General features: G+C 45.2%; 1 protein-coding gene and 1 long non-coding RNA gene across 5 annotated transcripts in view; one reads left to right on the top strand and one right to left on the bottom strand.

Moving 5' to 3' along the window:
* The window catches only part of GOLPH3 (golgi phosphoprotein 3), a 55,304-nt gene extending 44,598 nt beyond the window's left edge, over nt 1–10,706 (bottom strand). Inside the window, exon 1 of the mRNA XM_072824995.1 lies at nt 10,309–10,706. Within this exon, the coding sequence (XP_072681096.1) occupies nt 10,309–10,533 (225 nt within the window). The 5' untranslated portion in view covers nt 10,534–10,706. The remainder of the gene's footprint in view (nt 1–10,308) is intronic.
* A 771-nt stretch (nt 10,707–11,477) lies between these two features.
* LOC140632695 (uncharacterized) lies at nt 11,478–19,998 on the top strand. Of its 4 annotated transcripts, none has more exons than XR_012030341.1 (3): nt 11,500–12,772; nt 18,448–19,092; nt 19,792–19,998. It is a non-coding gene; the product is annotated as an uncharacterized lncRNA (long non-coding RNA). The 4 variants fall into 4 exon arrangements; XR_012030340.1 differs by lacking the exon at nt 18,448–19,092 and adding an exon at nt 17,229–17,397 and having other exon boundaries at nt 11,507–12,772; XR_012030339.1 differs by lacking the exon at nt 18,448–19,092 and having other exon boundaries at nt 11,478–12,772.
* Nucleotides 19,999–20,206: the final 208 nt, after the last annotated feature.

The raw sequence follows: 20,206 nt of genomic DNA, 5'->3' as shown, positions 1-20,206 counted from the left end.
GTGGGCCCAGATCATAAAAGATCCTCATCTATTTGAGAACAAGAGATGGATGATGGATAGACAGATTACCTTAAATTCAAACTAAGCAATCATTTCTAAACACATCCAATAGTTTACGAAAATCACTACAATGTATGTTTAAACAATTTTCTAATTTAAAATTTCATAGAGGGGGATCCCTGGGTGGCGCAGCGGTTTGGCGCCTGCCTTTGGCCCAGGGCGCGATCCTGGAGACCCGGGATCGAATCCCACATCGGGCTCCCGGTGCATGGAGCCTGCTTCTCCCTCTGCCTGTGTCTCTGCCTCTCTCTCTGTGACTATCATAAATAAATAAAAATTTAAAAAAAATAAAATAAAATAAAATAAAATAAGGGATCCCTGGGTGGCGCAGCGGTTTAGCGCCTGCCTTTGGCCCAGGGCGCGATCCTGGAGACCCGGGATCGAATCCCACGTTGGGCTCCCGGTGCATGGAGCCTGCTTCTCCCTCTGCCTGTGTCTCTGCCTCTCTCTCTCTCTCTCTCTGTGACTATCATAAATAAATAAAAATTAAAAAAAAATAAAAAATAAATAAAATAAATAAATAAAATAAAATAAAATTTCATAGAGGGATCCCTGGGTGGCGCAGCGGTTTGGCGCCTGCCTTTGGCCCAGGGCGCGATCCTGGAGACCCGGGATCGAATCCCACATCAGGCTCCCGGTGCATGGAGCCTGCTTCTCCCTCTGCCTGTGTCTCTGCGCCTCTCTCTCTCTCTCTCTCTCTGTGTGTGTGACTATCATAAATAAATAAAAATTAAAAAAAAAAAAACAATAAAGTGACCACATCTAATGATGATTTAAACACACACACACACACACACACACACACAAACGAACACTTTAAAAAAAAAAAATTTCACAGATGCATGAGACACCTGGCTGAGAGGAGTCCTTAAAAGAATATTTGTGACAATCAAATGAAAGTTAATCCCAAACCAATTTCCAGTCAGCTTCAAACTACTTTGTGAATAGAATCTCCTGGGAGATTCTGTTGCAAGGCCCAGCCTCCCCTCCTCTCCTAGAATGGAATGCCCATCCTTCTTCTGTAAGTAGTACAATGCCCAGCTCAACTCCCCTCTGCTCCTGACATTCTCCTGAACAGCCTCAGCCTAATTCACTACTTCCTCTGAACTAAAAATGCATTGTCTCCACTACTCGAGTGGCACTTAGGATGATGCTACTTTACGCTTACTTTAATTCTCATGTGTCTCTCCACTACTAGACTATACGCCTGTGAAAACTAAGACTTTTCTGGTTACTTTATCCCTAGACTCATTTAACAAAAAGTCCTGCACAAAGTTGTTTTATAATTTCATACAACTTTGGAAACTGCTGTTCCCATGTTTCCCTACTTTCAACCCCCTCAGGGAAGGCCTTGGTAGCCAAAGGACCTATAGCAAGGGGAAAATGAAAAATAAAAGGAGGGAAACAGGAAAATCTTTTTCAATTAAATAAATTATAAAAGAAAGGATTATGAGCCAAGCCTTCTCCAGAAAACCCAGCCCTACCATCTTAAGAGAAGAAGTCAGGTGGCAAGGACTTCATCCCATCACCTCCCTCCCCAAAGGGGGTGGAGGGTGGGGTCATCAAAGACAGGTGGTAGGACCACAGAAAGGTGGGAAGAAATGGTGATATAGGGGTCAGAAGAGGAATGTTCTAAGCCCAGTAGATAAATTAAAAGAGGGTCAAGAAACAATAAAAATAGGAAAATATTAAATACATATCAATACCATGATAAATTTTAAGTTGCTTCTGGGGGCTAGGTAATTACCCATTTGCATTCATTCAGTACTTTGCAGTTTTCAAAGCACTTACACATATACCAATTCAGGGGACCCCTATAATCTAGAAGTTATGGGACAGCCCACAAACGTAAGCCCATTCTGCCCGGGGAAAACTTAGCACTGGGTCTAAGAATTAAAATCATTTATCCTAGTTGTTCTAACTAGTCAAGGGCAAGGCAGGCTAACTAGTAAGGGCAAGGCAGGAAGTCAGGAACATGGCAGTCTTTTGGCTGCTGATCCAAAACATAGTGGGGATGCTATTTCCCCCCACCACCACCACTATTTCCATGCTACACTTAACATGTACTTTCATGAAAGTCAGCAATCTGTTTTATGATAATCATTTGCATATGTCTTCTACATAGACTGGAAACTCCTTGAGGGTAAGAAATTATTCTTTGAAACCCCACCACCAAGAAGAGACTGATATACAGAATGTGTTCAGTAATTGGGTTAAACTGAACCTATGGACACTAAACCTGCTTCCATTTTAGGTAATATAGATCCAAAATTAAAGGACGAGCTCAATTTCAGTGAAAAAAATTTAAGTTATTCTTTTTTCTTAAAGTACAATACTTAAATGTTATTTTGAGCTTATTTCATATAACATAAAGCTTTAAAAATGGTTTTTAAGAAACTGAAACTAGAAAACGAAACCAGAGTAAAAATAACCATTAGCAATTTATATGTAGTTCTTTAATTTCCAGGCTCTCCTAGAAGGTATTGGGGGAATGGGACAACTCACAAAACTTTACCTAAGCACTATCAACAAGAACAACTTTGATCTTAAAATCTCACTCAAAACCTCCTACAAAAAAAAAAAAACCCTCCTACAGTTGTACCCTAAAATTGTTCCTCCCACTACTGAACTAGAAGCCAAATTCTATTACAATAAAAATTCCTATGAGAATTTTCTAAACCTCAGGTTAAGAGTACAAACTTAGTATTTTCAATACTGATTCATCTCTTTCTCAACTTTTTTTTCCATTACTGCTCCCTAAAGGAGCTTTTTCAGACTTTTTTCCCTAACCACCCTTTCCCCACCCCCACAATTTTAATAAGATGAATACATTGCCTGTTTATACGACCTATGCATATTTATGCTTATATGTAAAAAGTAAGAACTTCTCCCTACCATCCCCAGAACCAACTTTCATTCCCTTAGGGATCACATGACCCCCATCAAAAATACATGATTTAAAAAAAAAAAAAATACATGATTTACTTAATAAATACTGATTGAGTGATAGTATATGCCAGAAGAGATATTCACTATCAAAAAATTCTAGAACAGCAACAGAATTTCATTTTGTAGTTTACAATGAGTTCTGACATACAGAACTAAAATAAAATGGCCTTGTACATAGAGGTCTTCTTCCTAGTGTTTGTACTCCATCAAAGGACTGGCTCAGTAAATATATGATAAAAATATGGACATTGTTAGAATTCGAGATGTGGTAGTTACACAGCTTGTGATGTCATTCAAACAAGATGACCAGGCTACAGAAATGTCAGCTTCCTACCTCAAATCTCAAAAACTCAAATCCAACTCACTGCAACCCTGAAACCTGGAATTTTCTGTAAGTTTTCAGGAAGAAAAAAAAAAGACCGGCTCCCTATGTGGCTCAGTCAGTAAAGTGCCTGACTCTAGGTTTCAGCTCAGGTCATGATCTCAGGGTTGTAAGATGGAGCCCTGCATTGGGACTCTCTGCTGGGAGTGGAGAACCTACTTAGGATTCTTTCTTCCCCTTTCCCTCTGTCCCTTCCCCCCGCACTCCCCCCGCCAAAAAAAGTAAAAAAAAAAAAAAAAAAAAAAAAATTTTTTTAAAAGGTAAAGCAGGGCACTTGGCTGGTTCAATGCTTTATCTTGGGGTTGTGAGTTCGAGTCCCACATTGAGTGTAGAAATTATTTAAAAATAAAATCTTTTAAAAAAGAAAAGAAAAAACCAAAAAGTTAAACTAAAACAGCTCCTATTCAGTTATCTTTTAATCTTCTGGTTCACTAAGTGCTTTGAGTATATGATGAAAGTTATGTCCTCTTTCTCTAGAAAAATCCACACATAATTGCTGAGTGCTCAGTTTCTAAACTCCATCTGTTAACTCCAATTTAAGAACTTTTCCACTGGGACACCTGGGTGGCTCAGTGGTTGAGCATCTGCCTTCGGCTCAGGGTGTTATTCTGGGGTTCAGGGATCGAGTCCCACGTCGGGCTTCCTGCATGGAGCCTGCTTCTCCTTCTGCCTGTGTCTCTGCCTCTCTCTCGCTCTCTCTCTCTCATGAATAAATTAAAAATAAAATCTTTAAAAAATAAAAAAAGGGGGGGAAGGATGAGTGAAAAAGGTGAAGGGGACTAAAAGTTACAAAATTCCAGTTATAAAATAAGTAAATCAAGAGGTGCCTGGGTGGCTCACTCAGTTAAGTGTCAGACTTGATCTCAGCTCAAGTCTTGATCCCAGGGTCGCGAGTTCAAGCCCTGCGTTGGGCTCCACTCTGGGCATGAAGCCTATTTAAATAAATTAATTAAAATTAATTAAAAAGTCAAGGGAGGGATCCCTGGGTGGCGCAGCGGTTTGGCGCCTGCCTTTGGCCCAGGGCGCGATCCTGGAGACCCGGAATCGAGTCCCACATCGGGCTCCCGGTGCATGGAGCCTGCTTCTCTCTCTGCCTGTGTCTCTGCCTCTCTCTCTCTCTGTGTGACTATCATAAATAAATAAAAATTTTAAAAAATAAAAAAATAAAAAAATAAAATAAAAAGTCAAGGGAATAAAAAGTACAGCATAGAGATTAGTCAATAATATGGTAATAACTGGGGATCCCTGGATGGCTCAGCGGTTTAGTGCCTGCCTTTGGCCCAGGGCGTGGTCCTGGAGACCCGGGATCCCTGCATGGAGCCTGCTTCTCTCTACCTATATCTCTGCTTCTCTCTCCCTCTCTCGGTCTCTCATGAATAAAGTCTTTGAAAATAATAATAACAAAATATGGTAATAACTTTGTACATTGACAGATACTAACTACACTTATTAAGGCGAGGATTCTGAAATGTTTATAATTATCAAATCACTGTTATACACCTGAAACTAATACATCAACTATACTTCAATTAAAATTTTTAATAAATATAATTTAAAAATGATGTCCTGAGGGAATAAAGAAATAAAATGCAAAAAAAAAAAAAAAAGCATATGACACTACTTATTTGAGGTAATTCTCTATGAGGTATTCTGAAAACTCTATGGCTCTTGGAGGCAGCTATGGAAAAATCAAATAGGGAAAGGAAAATATGTGGCTCATCTGCTGCCTTTCCCCTTCAAAAATAGGGAGAGATTACAGGAATCTTGCTAATTTGGAAGTTGAATTCAAGCTTAAGCCTACCATCCTTGCTGTGGCCTCTAAAGATTTACTTAATATCTTTTTTTTTTTTTTTTAAGATTTTATTTATTTATTCTTGAGAGACAGAGAGAGAGAGGCAGAGACACAGGCAGCAGGCTCCATGCAGGGAGCCCGACGTGGTACTCAATCCCGGGTCTCCAGGGTCAGGCCCTGGACCGAAGGCGGCACCAAACCGCTGAGCCACCCAGGCCACCCCAAGATTTACTTAATATCTATGTCATTGATGCTCCATCCAGACTGAACAACCGGAATCGCAGAGGGGGTTAGGACACCCGTATTTTAATAAAAGCCACAAAGGAAAAATCACTGGTAAAAAGTGTAAAATGTATATCTAAATTCAAAAAAAGAAAAAATTCCTCACAATGACTTTAGAGATACTCCTAATAGAAAATCTGAGGCCAGACCATCTGCTTGTTGGCAAGCTGAGTCTTCTGTTCAGTAAAAAGAGAACTGGAGGGGCACTAGATTCAGAATGTAAGTCAATGTCATTTTGTAAACACTGTAGATTAGAAATGTGTTAAATTGGTAATTCACAGAAAATGAACAAATGACAACCCACACAATACGGATGTCACAATGCAAAACAAAAGATGCAAATGGAAGTCCAAAATGGACAAAATTATTCTATGTTGAATTCTAAAGTAAAGCTAGTGGGTACCCTTGAGGAGTAGGCAGTAACTTGAAAGGCATCACCTGGGGCTTCTGGAAAGTGGTTCTATTTCTAGATGCTTTTTTTTTTTAAGATTTTGTTTATAGGCACACAGAGAGGCACAGAGACACAGGCAGAGGGAGAAGCAGGCTCTCTGCAAGGAGCCCAATGTGGGACTCGATCCCAGGACCCTGGAATCCCCACCTGAGCCGAAGGCAGACGCTCAACCACTGAGCCACCCAGGCACCTGACCTAGGTGGAATAAACTGTTTAACAGTTGTGTTCAGTTTGTGAAAATTCATCACACTTACATGCACTTTCCTGTATACATTTTTGAACAAAAAAATTTTTTAAAAAGCCATAATATCGGGATCCTTGGGTGGCGCAGCGGTTTGGCGCCTGCCTTTGGCCCAGGGCGCGATCCTGGAGACCCGGGATCGAATCCCACGTAGGGCTCCCTGCATGGAGCCTGCTTCTCCCTCTGCCTGTGTCTCTGCGCCTCTCTCTCTCTCTCTGTGACTATCATAAATAAATAAAAATTTAAAAAAAATTAAAAAAAAAAAAGCCATAATATCTCAGCTTTTTTTAGAAGTCAAAGTAAAGGGTGCCTGAGTGGCTCAGTGGATTAAGTGTCTGCCTTTGGCTAAGGTTGTGAACCCAAGGTCCTGGGATCAAACCCCAAGCCAGACTCCCTGCTTCTGCCCCTCCCCCTGCTTGGGCTCTCCCTTGTGTGCCATCTCTCCATCTCTCCCTCTCATGAGTAAATAAAATCTTAAAAACAAAAACAAAAAAGAAAAGTAAAACCAATTTTCACCATTTTATGATTTCTTAACTTTTTCTCAGTTGTTTGGATTTCAAATATAATAGTTCTCACACACACACCCCGGTAATATATCCATCATTAATGACCTAACCTAACCTTAAATTTTAGGTTTTAATATCTTTAGAGTACCCAAAGATAACAAAGATGGATGTAAGCTAAAGCAGTCAATTAACCTACATATTGTCCCTAAAGCTTGAAACTTACTATCAAACAAATTAAAATCTTTTTTTGCTTGTTTTTGTTTTACAGATTGTATTTATTTATTCTTGAGACACAGAGAGAGGCAGACACAGGCAGAGGGAGGAGGAGGCTCCATGCAGGGCGCCCGATGTGGGATTCGATCCCGGGACTCCGGGGTCACGCCCTGAGCCAAAGGCAGACAGACGCTCAACCGCTGAGCCACCCAGGTGTCCCCATAAATTTAATTATTAAGAAGCATAAACGCCTAGGCTCTAGGTAAGAGTAATTCCTTACCTCCTATATAGAATGATACAAGTTGAAGACACAGGGGGGAAAACCTCCCAAAACTTATGAATGGAGAAGGTTATAGGTCTGGTTATTAGTACTATAAAGATGTGAAGGGATCCCTGGGTGGCGGTTTGGCGCCTTTGGCCCAGGGCGCGATCCTGGAGACCCGGGATCGAATCCCACATCAGGCTCCCGGTGCATGGAGCCTGCTTCTCCCTCTGCCTGTGTCTCTGCCTCTCTTTCTCTCTCTCTGGGACTATCATAAATAAAAATTAAAAAAAAAAAAAAAAGATGTGAAGACAAGTTATATAGGTAAAACCCTAAATCTAAAACAATGTCAAATCCCAAGCCCATCCACCTCTACTTCAATTCCCTGGGCTTGCCTGCAAAAGGGGAAATAAAAAGTTTCTCTATGTGATTGCTGAAATCACAAGAAATGGTCAGAAGTGACTAGTGTCTGGACCTTAGCCACGAGATGCCAAACTACAGTGGCTCCTGACAGAAGCACAACACATGGTTTCAATTTACCTGCCACCAAAGAAATCTAAATTGTCTACCTTTTTAAGTACCAGTAAGCTTCAACAAATTCTTTAGATTATCTTCATGAATACCACAGAAACATAGCAAGTCAATATGCTTCAGCTTAACCTTTTCCAGTAACACATATTTGGGAAACAAAGGTACTTTTTCACCATAATTTCTCACTTGGAGTGACTCAAATCCAAAAGCTAATTTTGGTTTTAGTTGGGGTTTTTGTTTTCCGGCTTTAAGTTTTAATTTTACACACAGGACATATCCACACAGAAAACTATCAAAAACTATAAACCAAAACTGTTCACTCAGGAATATAGATGACTGCCATCTTCATTTTTTTCTTTTTTTGGTATTTTCTAAAATGTTACTTTTGCTCCAAAAGGGGGGGGTGGGGGGGGAACGGCACTTAAAGTAAAATATTTATTACCAAGATTCTAAATTGTGAAGCTTAAAAATCTGGCAAGTTGAATACTTCCTAAAAATCACATTTCTAAGACATTCTATCCACAGACCATCCCCAACTTAATTTTTCAATGTTATGCCTGTACAAAAGTAATACTTCAAATTCTGATCTTTTCCTGGGCTAGTGATCTGCATACAATTTGCTAGGCATAGCCACATGATCACAAGGGTAACCAATGGATGTACTTACAACCATTGTTTTTTCACTCTCAATACGACATTCAATAAATTACATGAGCTATTCAACTTTACTATAAAATACGCTTTGTGATAGATGATTCTGCTCAACTGTAGGCTAACATAAAACATGTTCCGCGCATGTTTAAGGTTGGCTAAGCTAAACTATAATGTTTGGTTGGTTAGTACTAAATGCATTTTCAACTTAAAATACTCACTTTATGATGGGCTTATCAGAATATAACCCTACCGTAAATTAAGGAAGATCTGTATATTGTTTTCGTAATGAACAAAAAAGAGTTTCACATACAATCTGCTCCCATCGTAACTCAGTAGTTAAGAAACCTACTGAGAGCCCCTTTCACACTCAGAGGGAGGTCTTTTCAAGTGATCATTATTAAAACCTACAAATGAAAAAAAAAAAAAAAAAACCTACAAATGGGAAACCTAGATGTCACAAATATTCTAGACATTTCTATCAAAATAATTTTAAAGATTTTATTTATTTATTCATGAGAGACACACAGAAAGAGGCAAAGACACAGGCAGAGGGAGAGGGAGAGGGAGAAACAGGCTCCATGCAGGGAGCCGGATGTGGGACTCAATCCCGGGTCTCCAGGATCAGGCCCTGGGCCGAAAGCAGACGCTCAACCACTGAGCCACCCGGGATCCCCTCAAAGTAAATTTATTTTCACTAAATCACTAAATACTAGGAGGCCACAGTCCATATAAAGTTTTGGTGAAATAAGACTAAATTGTTTTATAAAGATCAAATTTTTTGCCCACCTTTCTGAGCTAGGAAAACTTTATTAAAAACCAAAACAAGGTACACCTGGGTGGCTCAGCCGGTGAAGCACCTGTCTTGGGCTCAGGTCATAATCTCAGGGGTCCTGGGATCCAGCCCCATATCCCCGTATCAGGCTCTCTGCTTCTCCCTCTCCCTCCATCCCTGCTCCTGCTCTCAGCTCGCTCACTCCCTCAAATCAATAAAATCTTTAAAAAATTTTTCAAAACAAACTTGGGATAGCTCTGTGTTTTCCTTATTTGACTCTTAAAAAGTGTACAGTTTCTGTGCTGGGATAAAACGAGCTTCTAGAACCACCTCCCCATGTGTGACTTACAGACTATCCATTCATCCAGCTGATCAGCTGCACGTCTCTAAAAATAATCACTTTCGTACATCAAAGGATATGTGATGAAGCCAACCTAGGAAAACCTTAACGACAGAACCTAGGAGGAGAATATGCAGATATCCCACCTTAGTAGGTTTCCTCCCACTTCTCCGTGTGTGAAAGACACTGAGACCCAAGACACTGAGCTGGAAATAACCTTTCGAAATCCCACCACCGAGACCGCCCTGGCAGCTTTAACCTAGACCTGGGGCTGCGAGACCTTTCGGTCCAACCCCACAGCCGCCGTGTGCAGCGCTCCGAGGGAGAGGAAGTCTTCCCTTCGGATGGCGCGGCGTCCTGGAGACTAGTCGACCGGTGACATGCAAAAGTGACGCTGAAAATAATCTCTTACCCAAAGCAAAGTTACAACCTGGGAAGTCCTTTTCCGGGAGGCGTCGTGAGAATTTTGTCGGGACTTTTAACTTTTTATCAGGTGCAAAAGGACTTTCGCCTCCATTAGCACTTCACTGAAATGTTTCGAAATTCCCAACGGCACAGGGTTAAGTGGTGTGCGCGCGTGTGCGTGGGTTCTGGTCTCCCCCCCCCAATAAAGCAGAGCCGTGGAGCCCCCCCAAGTCCGAAGGCCTGCAGGGCCCGCGGGAGCGCGGGGTGCTGGGGGTCCCAGGGGTCTCCCCCCAGCAGGCCCTCCGCGCGGGGGGGGGGGGGCTCCGAGGGTTAAACAGGCGGGAAAAGGGGGGAAGCGGTGCAGAGCGCCGGGGAGACTGTGGAGGAGCGCGGGCAGGGCCTGCGGGCGCCCGGCTCGGCCCCCGGCTCGGCCCCCGCCGCCGCCCCCGCCGCGCCCCCGCCCCGCACCTCTCGGTCCTTGAGGCCCAGCAGGAGCACCTCCTCCATCAGGGTCAGCCGGGTCTCCTTGGAGTCGCCCTTGTCGTCGTCGTCCTGCTCGTCGCGGCGGCTCTGCGCGTCGTCCTCGCCGCCGCCGCCGCCGCCGCCCGCCACCCGCTCCTTGTCGGCGGCGCTGCGGGAGGCCTCGGTGCGCCGCTGCACCAGGCCCGAGCTGCGCTGGGTCAGCGAGGTCATGGCTCCCGCCGGGACGCCGCGCCGCGCCGAGAGGGCCGCGGGACCTGCCGGGCCTCCCTCCTCGCCCCCCCGCGGCCCGCGGCCCGGGCTTCCGTGTTAGATCGCGGCGCCCGGGCGACGTCCGTCGGCAGCGGGGCCGGGGGCAGTCATGGGGAGACGGGCCGGCGCGAGACGGGCGGGCCGGCGAGGCGAGGCGAGGCGAGGCGAGGCGAGGCGAGGCGAGGCGAGCAGCGCTCCCCGCTCGTGCGGCCGCGGCCCGGGGGAAGCCGGGCTCCGGGCGGCGGCGGCGGCGGCGGCGGCGGCTGGGGCTGCGCCTTCCCAATATGGCGGCGCCAGCTGACGTCACCGGAGGATGTGGCACCGCCGGCGCGGGGCGGGCCCGAGGGCGCCGGAAGCGGGGGGCGGGGGCGGGGCTCGCCGCTCCGCGCGGCTGCCGCGCCCTCGGGTCTCCGCCGGCGCTCGCCCTGGCCGCCCGGCCCGCGGCTCCTGCCCGCGGCGCGTGACGTGCCCTCCCTTCCGCCGCCTCCCCCCCCGCCCCTCGAGGATCGGGGCGCGGCATCGGGCCGGCGAGGCCCCCACGAAGGACGGTGGACCCCGCTCAGCCTCGAGCCGTGGCCGCATCACCCGAGACGCCGCCATGCGCGGAGTTGGCCGGGGGGGGGGGGGGGGGGGTGCTGGGAAGGCTGGGACCCGAGGGGGCGGGGAGAGGGGGCCCGGGGGGGCGGGGACCGCGGGGGGAGGGGCGGGGGGGCTCGGATGCGGCCGGGGAGGGCGGGGACCCGAGGGGCGGGGAGAGGGGGCCCGGGGGGCGGGGACCCGAGGGGAGGGGGCGGGGGTGCTGGGAAGGCTGGGACCCGAGGGGGCGGGGAGAGGGGGTCCCGGGGGGCGGGGACCCGAGGGGAGGGGAGGGGAGGGGGGCGGGGTGGGGGCCCGGATGCGGCCGGGGAGGGCGGGGACCCGGGTCCCCGAGTCCCCGAGAGACCCAGGAAGGACGTCGCTGGCGGCCGAGAGTTCGCGCCCGCGCCCGGACCCGCAGGAGTGACGGCCGGTGCGTGGCTCGCGGGCGGCCGCGTGGTCCCGCGAGCACCGAAGCGGCAGGACGAGTCCGGAGCCGCCCGCGAGAACGTGCCCGTGGCCTCCCGACGTGGGACCCGGGGGGCGCGGGGAGCACGGTTCGTGCCGAACGCGTCAGCACCCTTGACCTCAACGACCTTTTTTATGGAGACCATAAAGCCGTTGGGTTTCGTGCCACGTCTTCGTGCAGATGGAACCCGCCCCCCGCCCCCCGCCCCCCCCATTTTATTACAGGTGAGATCGTCTCGGCGAGCTTCCCGGTTGGGCCGGCTCGGGCCAGCTCCCGGAGCCCAGGTGCGGAGCCTGGGGTGGAGGCCGGAAGGGTGGGCCTTGTAAGTCATCCAGAAACGGCATCGAATCAACGGGGACCACAGGCTTCGGCCCCAGAACGATCTAGACAGAAGTGTATCGTAACAGGACGTGAGCTGTAAGAAAGGACGAACGCCGCAGTAAAACCGTCCCATCGAACATTCTCGCTACAGAGTTCTCTCCCCCCCCAGACCCATCATCCCAAACTCCGGCCGCACACCACCACCACCCCACGTCCTGGAAAGTGAAAATGCTAAGTATGGGGCGGGGAGGAGCGCGGGGTGAGCCCGAAGGAGACCCTCCCTCTTTCCTATCTTTCCGGGCAAGGGTCAATGTCTCCCATTCACCTGTTCAACTTTTTTTTTTCTTTAATGTCTCTCCCTATTCTTTCCCAAATAGCCTAAAATGTTTCCTTTTGGAAGAAATGTAATGAATGTGTTTAGGATAGTCAAATACGTAGTTGGAGGATTATAAAAATAGAGTGAAACTCTCTCTTCCAGCCCTGCCCCTGTTCACCCCAGTTGTTCACCTCTTCTCCTCCGGTGGTTTCAAATACTTCAACAAATTCTCTGGTACTCCTCTCAAAAGAGAAAGCCTAACTCCCCTTCCCTTGGGTGTGGGCCAGACACCTCCACCCTCCTCCAATGAGCAGAATGTGGCAGGTGTGGCTGTGTGTGACTTAGACTAGATCCTACAAGTCTGCAGCTTCCTGTGCTCCGGCTCCCTCTCCCTGTCCCTCTCCTCTGTCTGTCTCTACTTCTCAGATTCTCCCCTCATTCACGGAGAGAGGCTGGATGCCACATCATAGCCCGTCAAGCAGTGCTATGGAAACGTCCAATGGGAAAGAGCAATAGAGGTGAGGCATCTGGAAAACCGGGCTCCCAACCCCACTCAAACCCTTACTTCACATCTGATTGCAATCTCATGAAAGATTCTTTTTTTTTTTTTAAAGAATTTATTTATTTATTCATGAGAGACACCGAGAAAGAGGCAGAGACATAGGCAGAGGGAGAATCAGGCTCCCAGCAGGGAGCCCAATGCCCGGGACCCCAGGGTCACAATCTGAGCCAAAGGCAGATGCTCAACCACTGAGCCACCCAGGGGCCCCTCTCGGGAAAGATTCTGAACCAGTTAGTACCACCCCACTAAGTCATTCCAGAACTGAGCTACAAAAACTGTGAGATAATAAATGTTGGTTGTCCTTAGCTGCTAAGTTTTGAGTCATTTGTTATGCAATAATAGGCATTAAAATACTTGGGTGCTTATACAAAACAAACGTGACAACAAATCGTATAGTGATGAAAATCGGGGCTGCAAGGCTAGATTGGTCCGTGGGACTCTTCATCTTGCCGTTTGAGTTTGAGCCCCACCTGGGATGTAGAGATGATTCAAATGAAATAAATGAACTTTTAAAAACAGAGTGTTGGGATCCCTGGGTGGCACAGTGGTTTGGTGCCTGCCTTTGGCCCAGGGCGCGATCCTGGAGACCCGGGATCGAATCCCACATCGGGCTCCCGGTGCATGGAGCCTGCGTCTCCCTCTGCCTGTGTCTCTGCCTCTCTCTCTCTCTGTGACTATCATAAATAAATAAAAAAAAATTTAAAAAAATAAAAAAAAATAAAAAAAATAAAAAATAAAAACAGAGTGTTGTTGTGAATATCAATAAAGGGAAACCTCACTACAATAGAGATCAGGAGGCTAGACAGGGGAGGCTACAAGGGGGAGCCAGCCCACTTACCTCAATTACAGACCCCCCAACAGAAAAATCCACAAAAGGAAACTATCAATTACAGGCCGGGACAGGGAAAAGGTGTATATTGCGTTTCCTTCAACAAATCAACTACCTCTGCAACTCAGCCAATAAGAAACCTTCATCACCCTTACTTTTCTCCAGTAGCCTTAAAAAACACCTGGGTGGCTTAGTCCTTTGAGTGTGGGACTCAGATTTAGCTCTCAGGTCATGATCTTGGGGTCATGGGATGGAACCATATGTCAGGCTCAGTGGAGAGTCTGCTTGAGATTCTCCCCCTCCCCCTCTGCCTTCTCCTCTCTCTCTCAAATATTTAGGGGGAAAAAAAAAAAAGACTCGTCCCAACTTCCCTCTTCTCCATAAATTTTTCTCTTTTGTTTGCTGGACTTGCCTATGGTTTTTCCATAGCCTACGTGTTCTGCATTGCATTTCTCTGGTGTTCCCAAATAAACACATTTTGGTAGTAAAATGTCTTTTTTTTTTGATATTTATTTATTTATTCATGAGAGACACAGAGCATGAGAGAGAGAGGCAGAGATACAGGCAGAGGGAGAAGCAGGCTCCCTGCAGGGAGCCCGACATGGGACTCCATCCCAGGTCTCCAGGATCACAACCCAGGCCGAAGGTGGCGCTAAACCACTGAACCACCGGGCTGCCCAGTAAAATGTCTTTTACTAACACTTTCTTGGATATCCTTCTAGAGATTTTTTTTTTAATGTATATTCAAACAACTATGAAAACATTCTCCTTCCTTTTTTATGCAAATAATAGATTATAATACACATTATTTTTCACTTAATGTTAGAAAAAAACGTTCTCTATCAATACTTAACAGCTTCAGAGCACCTGGGTGGCTCAGTCCGTTAAGCCTCTGCCTTTGGCTCAGGGCATGATCCTGGAGTCCCAGAATCAGGGTCCGCATCTGACTCCCTGCTCAGTGGGGAGCCTGCTTCTCCTGCCTCTCCTCATCCCTCACCCCCCACCCCCCACTGTGTTCTCTCTCCTGCCTCCTCCCTCTCTTTCTCTCTCAAATAAAATCTTTAAAAAACTTAACAGCTTCTTCATACTTTGTTTCAGCTGCATTGTATGCTATCATAACATACTTTTATTTAGTCAGTCCCCTATCGATGGACATTTAGGTTGTTTTCCATTCTTTGCTATTACAAACAATGCTGTAATAAATATAATGAAGAGCCACATGTTTTGTCCACAAAAATGCATGCTCATGGTCTGTTTATTCATGCACACTCTTCAAATTACTAAGACTTTACACAACTTCATTGTTTTTTCAGTTTTACTAGCATTTTTTTCCCTGTTTTTGTTTTCCACAAGCTAGACTTCAAAATCACCTTAATTGGAAAGAAAGGAAAAGAAAAGAGAAGGAAGGAAATAAGGTTATGATATTTGGGGAACCAAAATATATATTCCTAATAACAATGACTTTATTTATTGACTACTGAATATGTGGCAGGCATGTTCTCCAGTAGCCCCCACCAGAGTCCTGCAGAGGAGGTACTCATGCTGCTCCCCATAAACCCCAACTACCTTATGCAACAAAGCCTGTCAGCATACTTCATGCCCAAGCAGAAGAACCTGGAGGTGCATAGGAGTTAGCACTTCAAGCTGGCAAAGTTCCCCTTTCTCTCTTCAAATGGATTTTTGAGATCCTTTATGCGATTTCTCCGTGGCACTTAGTTGCAGCACGTTCAACAACATATTCTTTTTTTTTAAGATTTTATTTATTTGAAGAGAGAGAGAAAGCATGAGCAGGTGGGGGGAGGTGGAGAGGGAGAAGCAGACTCCCCACCGAGCAGGGAGCCTGATGTGAGGCTCAGTCCCAGGACCCTGAGATCATGACCTGAGCTGAAGGCAGATGCTTAACCAACTGAGCCACCCAGGCGCCCCCAACAACATATTCTTGATATGTCTCTCTCCCTCCTTCGCTCCACCCTCCCCCTCTTTCTTGCTTCTGTTCTTGGGAGTTACACTCCCTAACAAAATAGTGGCACAGAAGCCTCTGTCTTAAGCTCTGCTTTCTGAAAATCCCAGGTTAAGGCACTCACTTTATTTGTGAAGAAACTGCAGTTCAGAGAAATTAATCTGTCCAACATAACACAGCTGGTAAATTGCAAGCCTGGGTTAATAAAAAACATATCATTAGAACCCCAGTCCTTAATTCAGTCATTACACAAATATCTGTATTTATGCATACTTGCTGTATGCCAGGTACTGTGCTAAGCAATGAGGATATTATAATAAACCAAAAGAGACACAGTCATGGTTTCATGAGGCTGTTTAGGGGAGGGCACAGATACTAAGCAAATCATCACACATCAATGTATAAATTGAGCACTGCTTTGAATATATTTGAATACAGAAGGAATATAGTATTATGGGAGCATGTATTCTCAAATATATGAGAAACTTATATTTTATCTGGGACTCAAGGAAAGCAACTCTGAGGAAGTAGTAAGCCAAAGAATAAACAGAAATTAACTAAAACAAACCTCTCATTCTTGAGAAAAAATAGCATGTGCCAAAGCCCTCTGGCAAGGAGAGATCATGGGATGATGGAGAATGAAATAGAAAACCATTTTGGCTAGGCTAAAGGAGAAAGTGTTGTCAAAAGCAATAGAGACAGACAAGAATCAAATCATGCAGTGCCATAAAGCCATTTAAAGATTTTGGTCTTTTGGGATGCCTGGGTGGCTCAGCAGTTGAGCACCTGCCTTTGGCCCAGGCCATGATCATGGAGTCCCCGGATCGAGTCCCACATTGGGCTTCCTGCGTGGAGCCTGCTTCTCCCTCTGCCTGTGTCTCTGCCTCTCTCTCTCTCTGTGTGTGTGTGTGTCTCTCATGAATAAATAAAATCTTTTAAAAAAATAAAGATTTTGGTCTTTTTCCAACCAAACACAATGAGAAATCCTCAAAGATGCTTTTAAATGCCCCCCTTGTGAGGTGCCTGGGTGGCTCATTCGGTTAAGTGACTGACTCTTGATTTCGGCTCAGGTCATAATCTCAGGGTCATGATCTCAGGGAGTCTCTTTCTCCCTCTCCCTCTACCCCTTCTCATTCTCTTTCTCTCTCTTTCTCTTCCCTGCGCCCCCCACCCCCCGCCTGCTCAAATAAATAAATAACTCCTTTGTACGGGGAAGGATGGAATGGGGGGGTATGTAATATTACCAGATCTGCATTTTGAAAACCTCACCCAATACACAAAAGAGATGGTCACAATGGACACAGCAGCCAGTTAGTTTTGCAGCAATCCCACAGGAACTGATAGCTACCTAACTATGACCGTGGAAGAAGAATGAAAAGTAGAAGTTTCCAAGAGATACTTAGGAAGCCAAATTAATGAACTCACTGGAAGATTGACTGTGGAGTGGGTAGACCACAAGGAAGAGAGGTTTTCTTTTTCTTTTTTTTTTTTTTTAAGATTTTATTGATTTATTTGACAAAGAGAGCAAGAAAGCACAAGCAGGGAGAGTGGCAGAGGAAGAGGGAGAGAAGCAGGCTCCCCGCTGAGCAGGGAGTCTGATGTGTTGCCTATCTTTATCCTGAGACTCTAAGATCATGAAGACCTGAGCCGAAGGCACCACCAGGCCCCCCCAGAAGAGAGATTTTCAGGGATGATTCTCTACCTCTGGCTGTGTAAGAATGTACAGGAGAGACCATTCACTGAGCTAGAGACCATTGGGCCCCAAAAACATTTGCATTTGCATTTATTTCAGGTGAGTTTTTGAGAAGTGTATGAAACTTCTATTTTTTAAAAAAGATTTTATTTATTCATTAAAGACACAGAGAGAAAGAGGCAGAGACACAGGCAGAGGGAGAAGCAGGCTCCATGCAGGGAGCCTGATGTGGGACTCGATGCAGGGACCCCAGGATCACACCCTGGGCCAAAGGCAAGCGCCAAACCACCAAGCCACCCAGGGATCCCCGTGTATGAAACTTCTAAGAAGAGATGTTGTATACGTAGTTGGATGTACAGGTACTTTCTGTTCTAATCTGATAAAAATGTCAAAACACCTACAAAATGGAACTGTAGAAGAACTATGAGAGAACTCTTATAACCTAGGAGAGGAGATGCCTTTTTTATCATGATTCAAAATTTGATAAGAAAAAAATTTTTGAAATAATTATGGATTGAGGCGCCTGGGTGGCTCATTGGTTAAGCATCCAACTCTTAATTTTGGCTCAGGTCATGTGTGACCTCATGGTTGTGAGATCAAGGGTCATGTTGGGCTCTTCGCTGGGTGGAGCCTTCTTGGGATTCTCTCTGTCTCTCTCTCTCTCAAAAAAAAAGAAAGAGAGAGAGAGACAGAGAGAAGAAAGAGAAGAAAGAAAGAAAAGAAAGAAGAAAGAAAGAAAGAAAGAAAGAAAGAAAGAAAGAAAGAAAGAAAGAAAGAAAGAAAAAAGAAGAGAGAGAGAGGGAGGGAGGGAGGGAGGAAGGAAAAAGAAGAAAGAAAGAAGAAAAAGAAAGAAAGAAAGAAAGAAAGAAAGAAAGAAAGAAAGAAAGAAAGAAAGAAAGAAAGAATTATAGATTGACAAGAAGTTGTAAAATTAGTACAGAGAGGTCTTGTGTAGTCTTAACCTGGTATTCCCCAATGGTAACATATAACTATAGTACAATACTAAAACCAAGAAAGAAATATCGATATAATCCACAGACATAAAAAAAAAAAATCCACAGACATTATTCAGATTTCACAGGTTTTATATGCGCGCGCGCGCGTGTGTGTGTGTATGTGTAGTTCTGTGCAATTTTACCACATGTGCAGATTTGTGTAACCACCACCAATCAAGATACAAAATTGTTGGGACCCGTGGGTGGCTCAGCAGTTTAGCGCCTGCCTTCGGCCCAGAGCGTGATACTGGAGCCCCAGGATCGAGTCCCGCATCAGTCTCCCTGCATGGAGCCTGCTTCTCCCTCTGCCTGTGTCTCTGCCTCTCTCTCTCTCTCTCTGTGTGTGTCTCTCATGAATAAATAAATAAAATCTTTTAAAAAAAAGATACAAAATTGTTTTCTCACCACAAGATCCCTCATGTTACCCCCTTAGAGTCCTACCCCTTCTCACACTCCACCTCTAACCCCTGGCGACCACTCATCTGTTCTATTATTTTGTCATTTGAGAATGCTGTATAAATGGAATCATACACTAGGCAGCCTTTTGAGATAGCTCTTTGTCACTCAGCATAATTCCCTTGAGGTCTATTCTGTGTATCAATAGTTTGATCTTTTTTATGCCTGATGGTATGGATGTTCCACAGTTTATTTACCCATTCACCCACTAAAAGACTTTGGGTTATTTACAAATTGTATGTATTACAAATAAAGCTACCATGAACATTTGTGCACGTTTTTATGCATACATGGTTTTCATTTCTCTGGGATAAATACCTAGGAGTGCATCTGGGGTCATATGGTGTGTGTTTAGCTTGTTAAGAAAATCCCAAAATGTTTTCCAGAGTGGTTATTCCATCTTACATTCCTACCCCAGCTTTGCTCTAAAGCACAGCAGTATTATTGATATAACTAGCAAACCTTTTAGAGGCATTCAACAATATTATTTCTTTTTTAAAAATTTGGTACAATGATTGAAAAGATTATTGACCACTTGTTATATTCCAGAGATGGCTCTAAGTGTCTAAATGTCTTACACACTAATTTTAGTTATTTTTTAAAGATTTATTTATTTGAGAGCTCATACGCATGCACACTCAAGAAAAAAGGAATAGAGGGAGAGAATCCTCAAGCAGACTCCTCCCTGAGGGCTGAGCCCAACGGGCTAGATCTCAAGACCCATGAGATTGTGAACTGAGTTGAAACCAAGAGTCAGGCTCAACTGACTGAGCCACCCAGGTGCCCCTTTTGCACATTAATTTTAGACTAAACTGTATAGGTCACAATTTTTCTCTTCCCTATGGTTGTACATCCACATCCTTCCTATCGCTTTGCAACATGTGGAATATACTTTATTACTCCTTGCCATGGGCTTGACCTAAGTCTCTACCTTGGGGTTGGCCATGTGACTATCTTTGGCAAATAGAATATTAGCCAATAGGATGCAAACAAAGGCGTGAAACAGGCTTATGCAGTTGTGCTTTTCCTTTTATGCTCCTAGCTGCTGCCACCATGAGAAGAGCTTCTTTCATGGCCATGAAAACACTTCCTCTGGGTAGTCTGCTAGTCCCAGAGGAATGAGAATGAAGCAGACAAAAGCAAATACACAGCTTGGAGTCAAGCCTCGCCAAGCCCAGCTGAGATCTGCAGAGCCATTCTAGCCACGTCACGATCGTTGAAATAAATGCTTACTGTTGTGTGTCACTAAGATTATGTGTTATCGGGCAGCTCACTTAGTTCTCACAGCATCCTGATTACGTATTATAATAGCCCCATTTTACAGAAAAGAAAATCAAGACACAAAGAGATTAAATATCTTGCTTAAAATTCCACAGCCTGATCCCAGAGCCCGTGATCTTATCAGGATCTCACAGTGACTCAATGAATTCAAGACAAAAACAACTACACAGAGTGGT

This window comes from Canis lupus, chromosome 4, assembly GCF_048164855.1.
Source record: "Canis lupus baileyi chromosome 4, mCanLup2.hap1, whole genome shotgun sequence".
Taxonomy (NCBI): Eukaryota; Metazoa; Chordata; class Mammalia; order Carnivora; family Canidae; genus Canis; species Canis lupus.
This window is presented reverse-complemented; position numbering and strand designations above follow the sequence as displayed.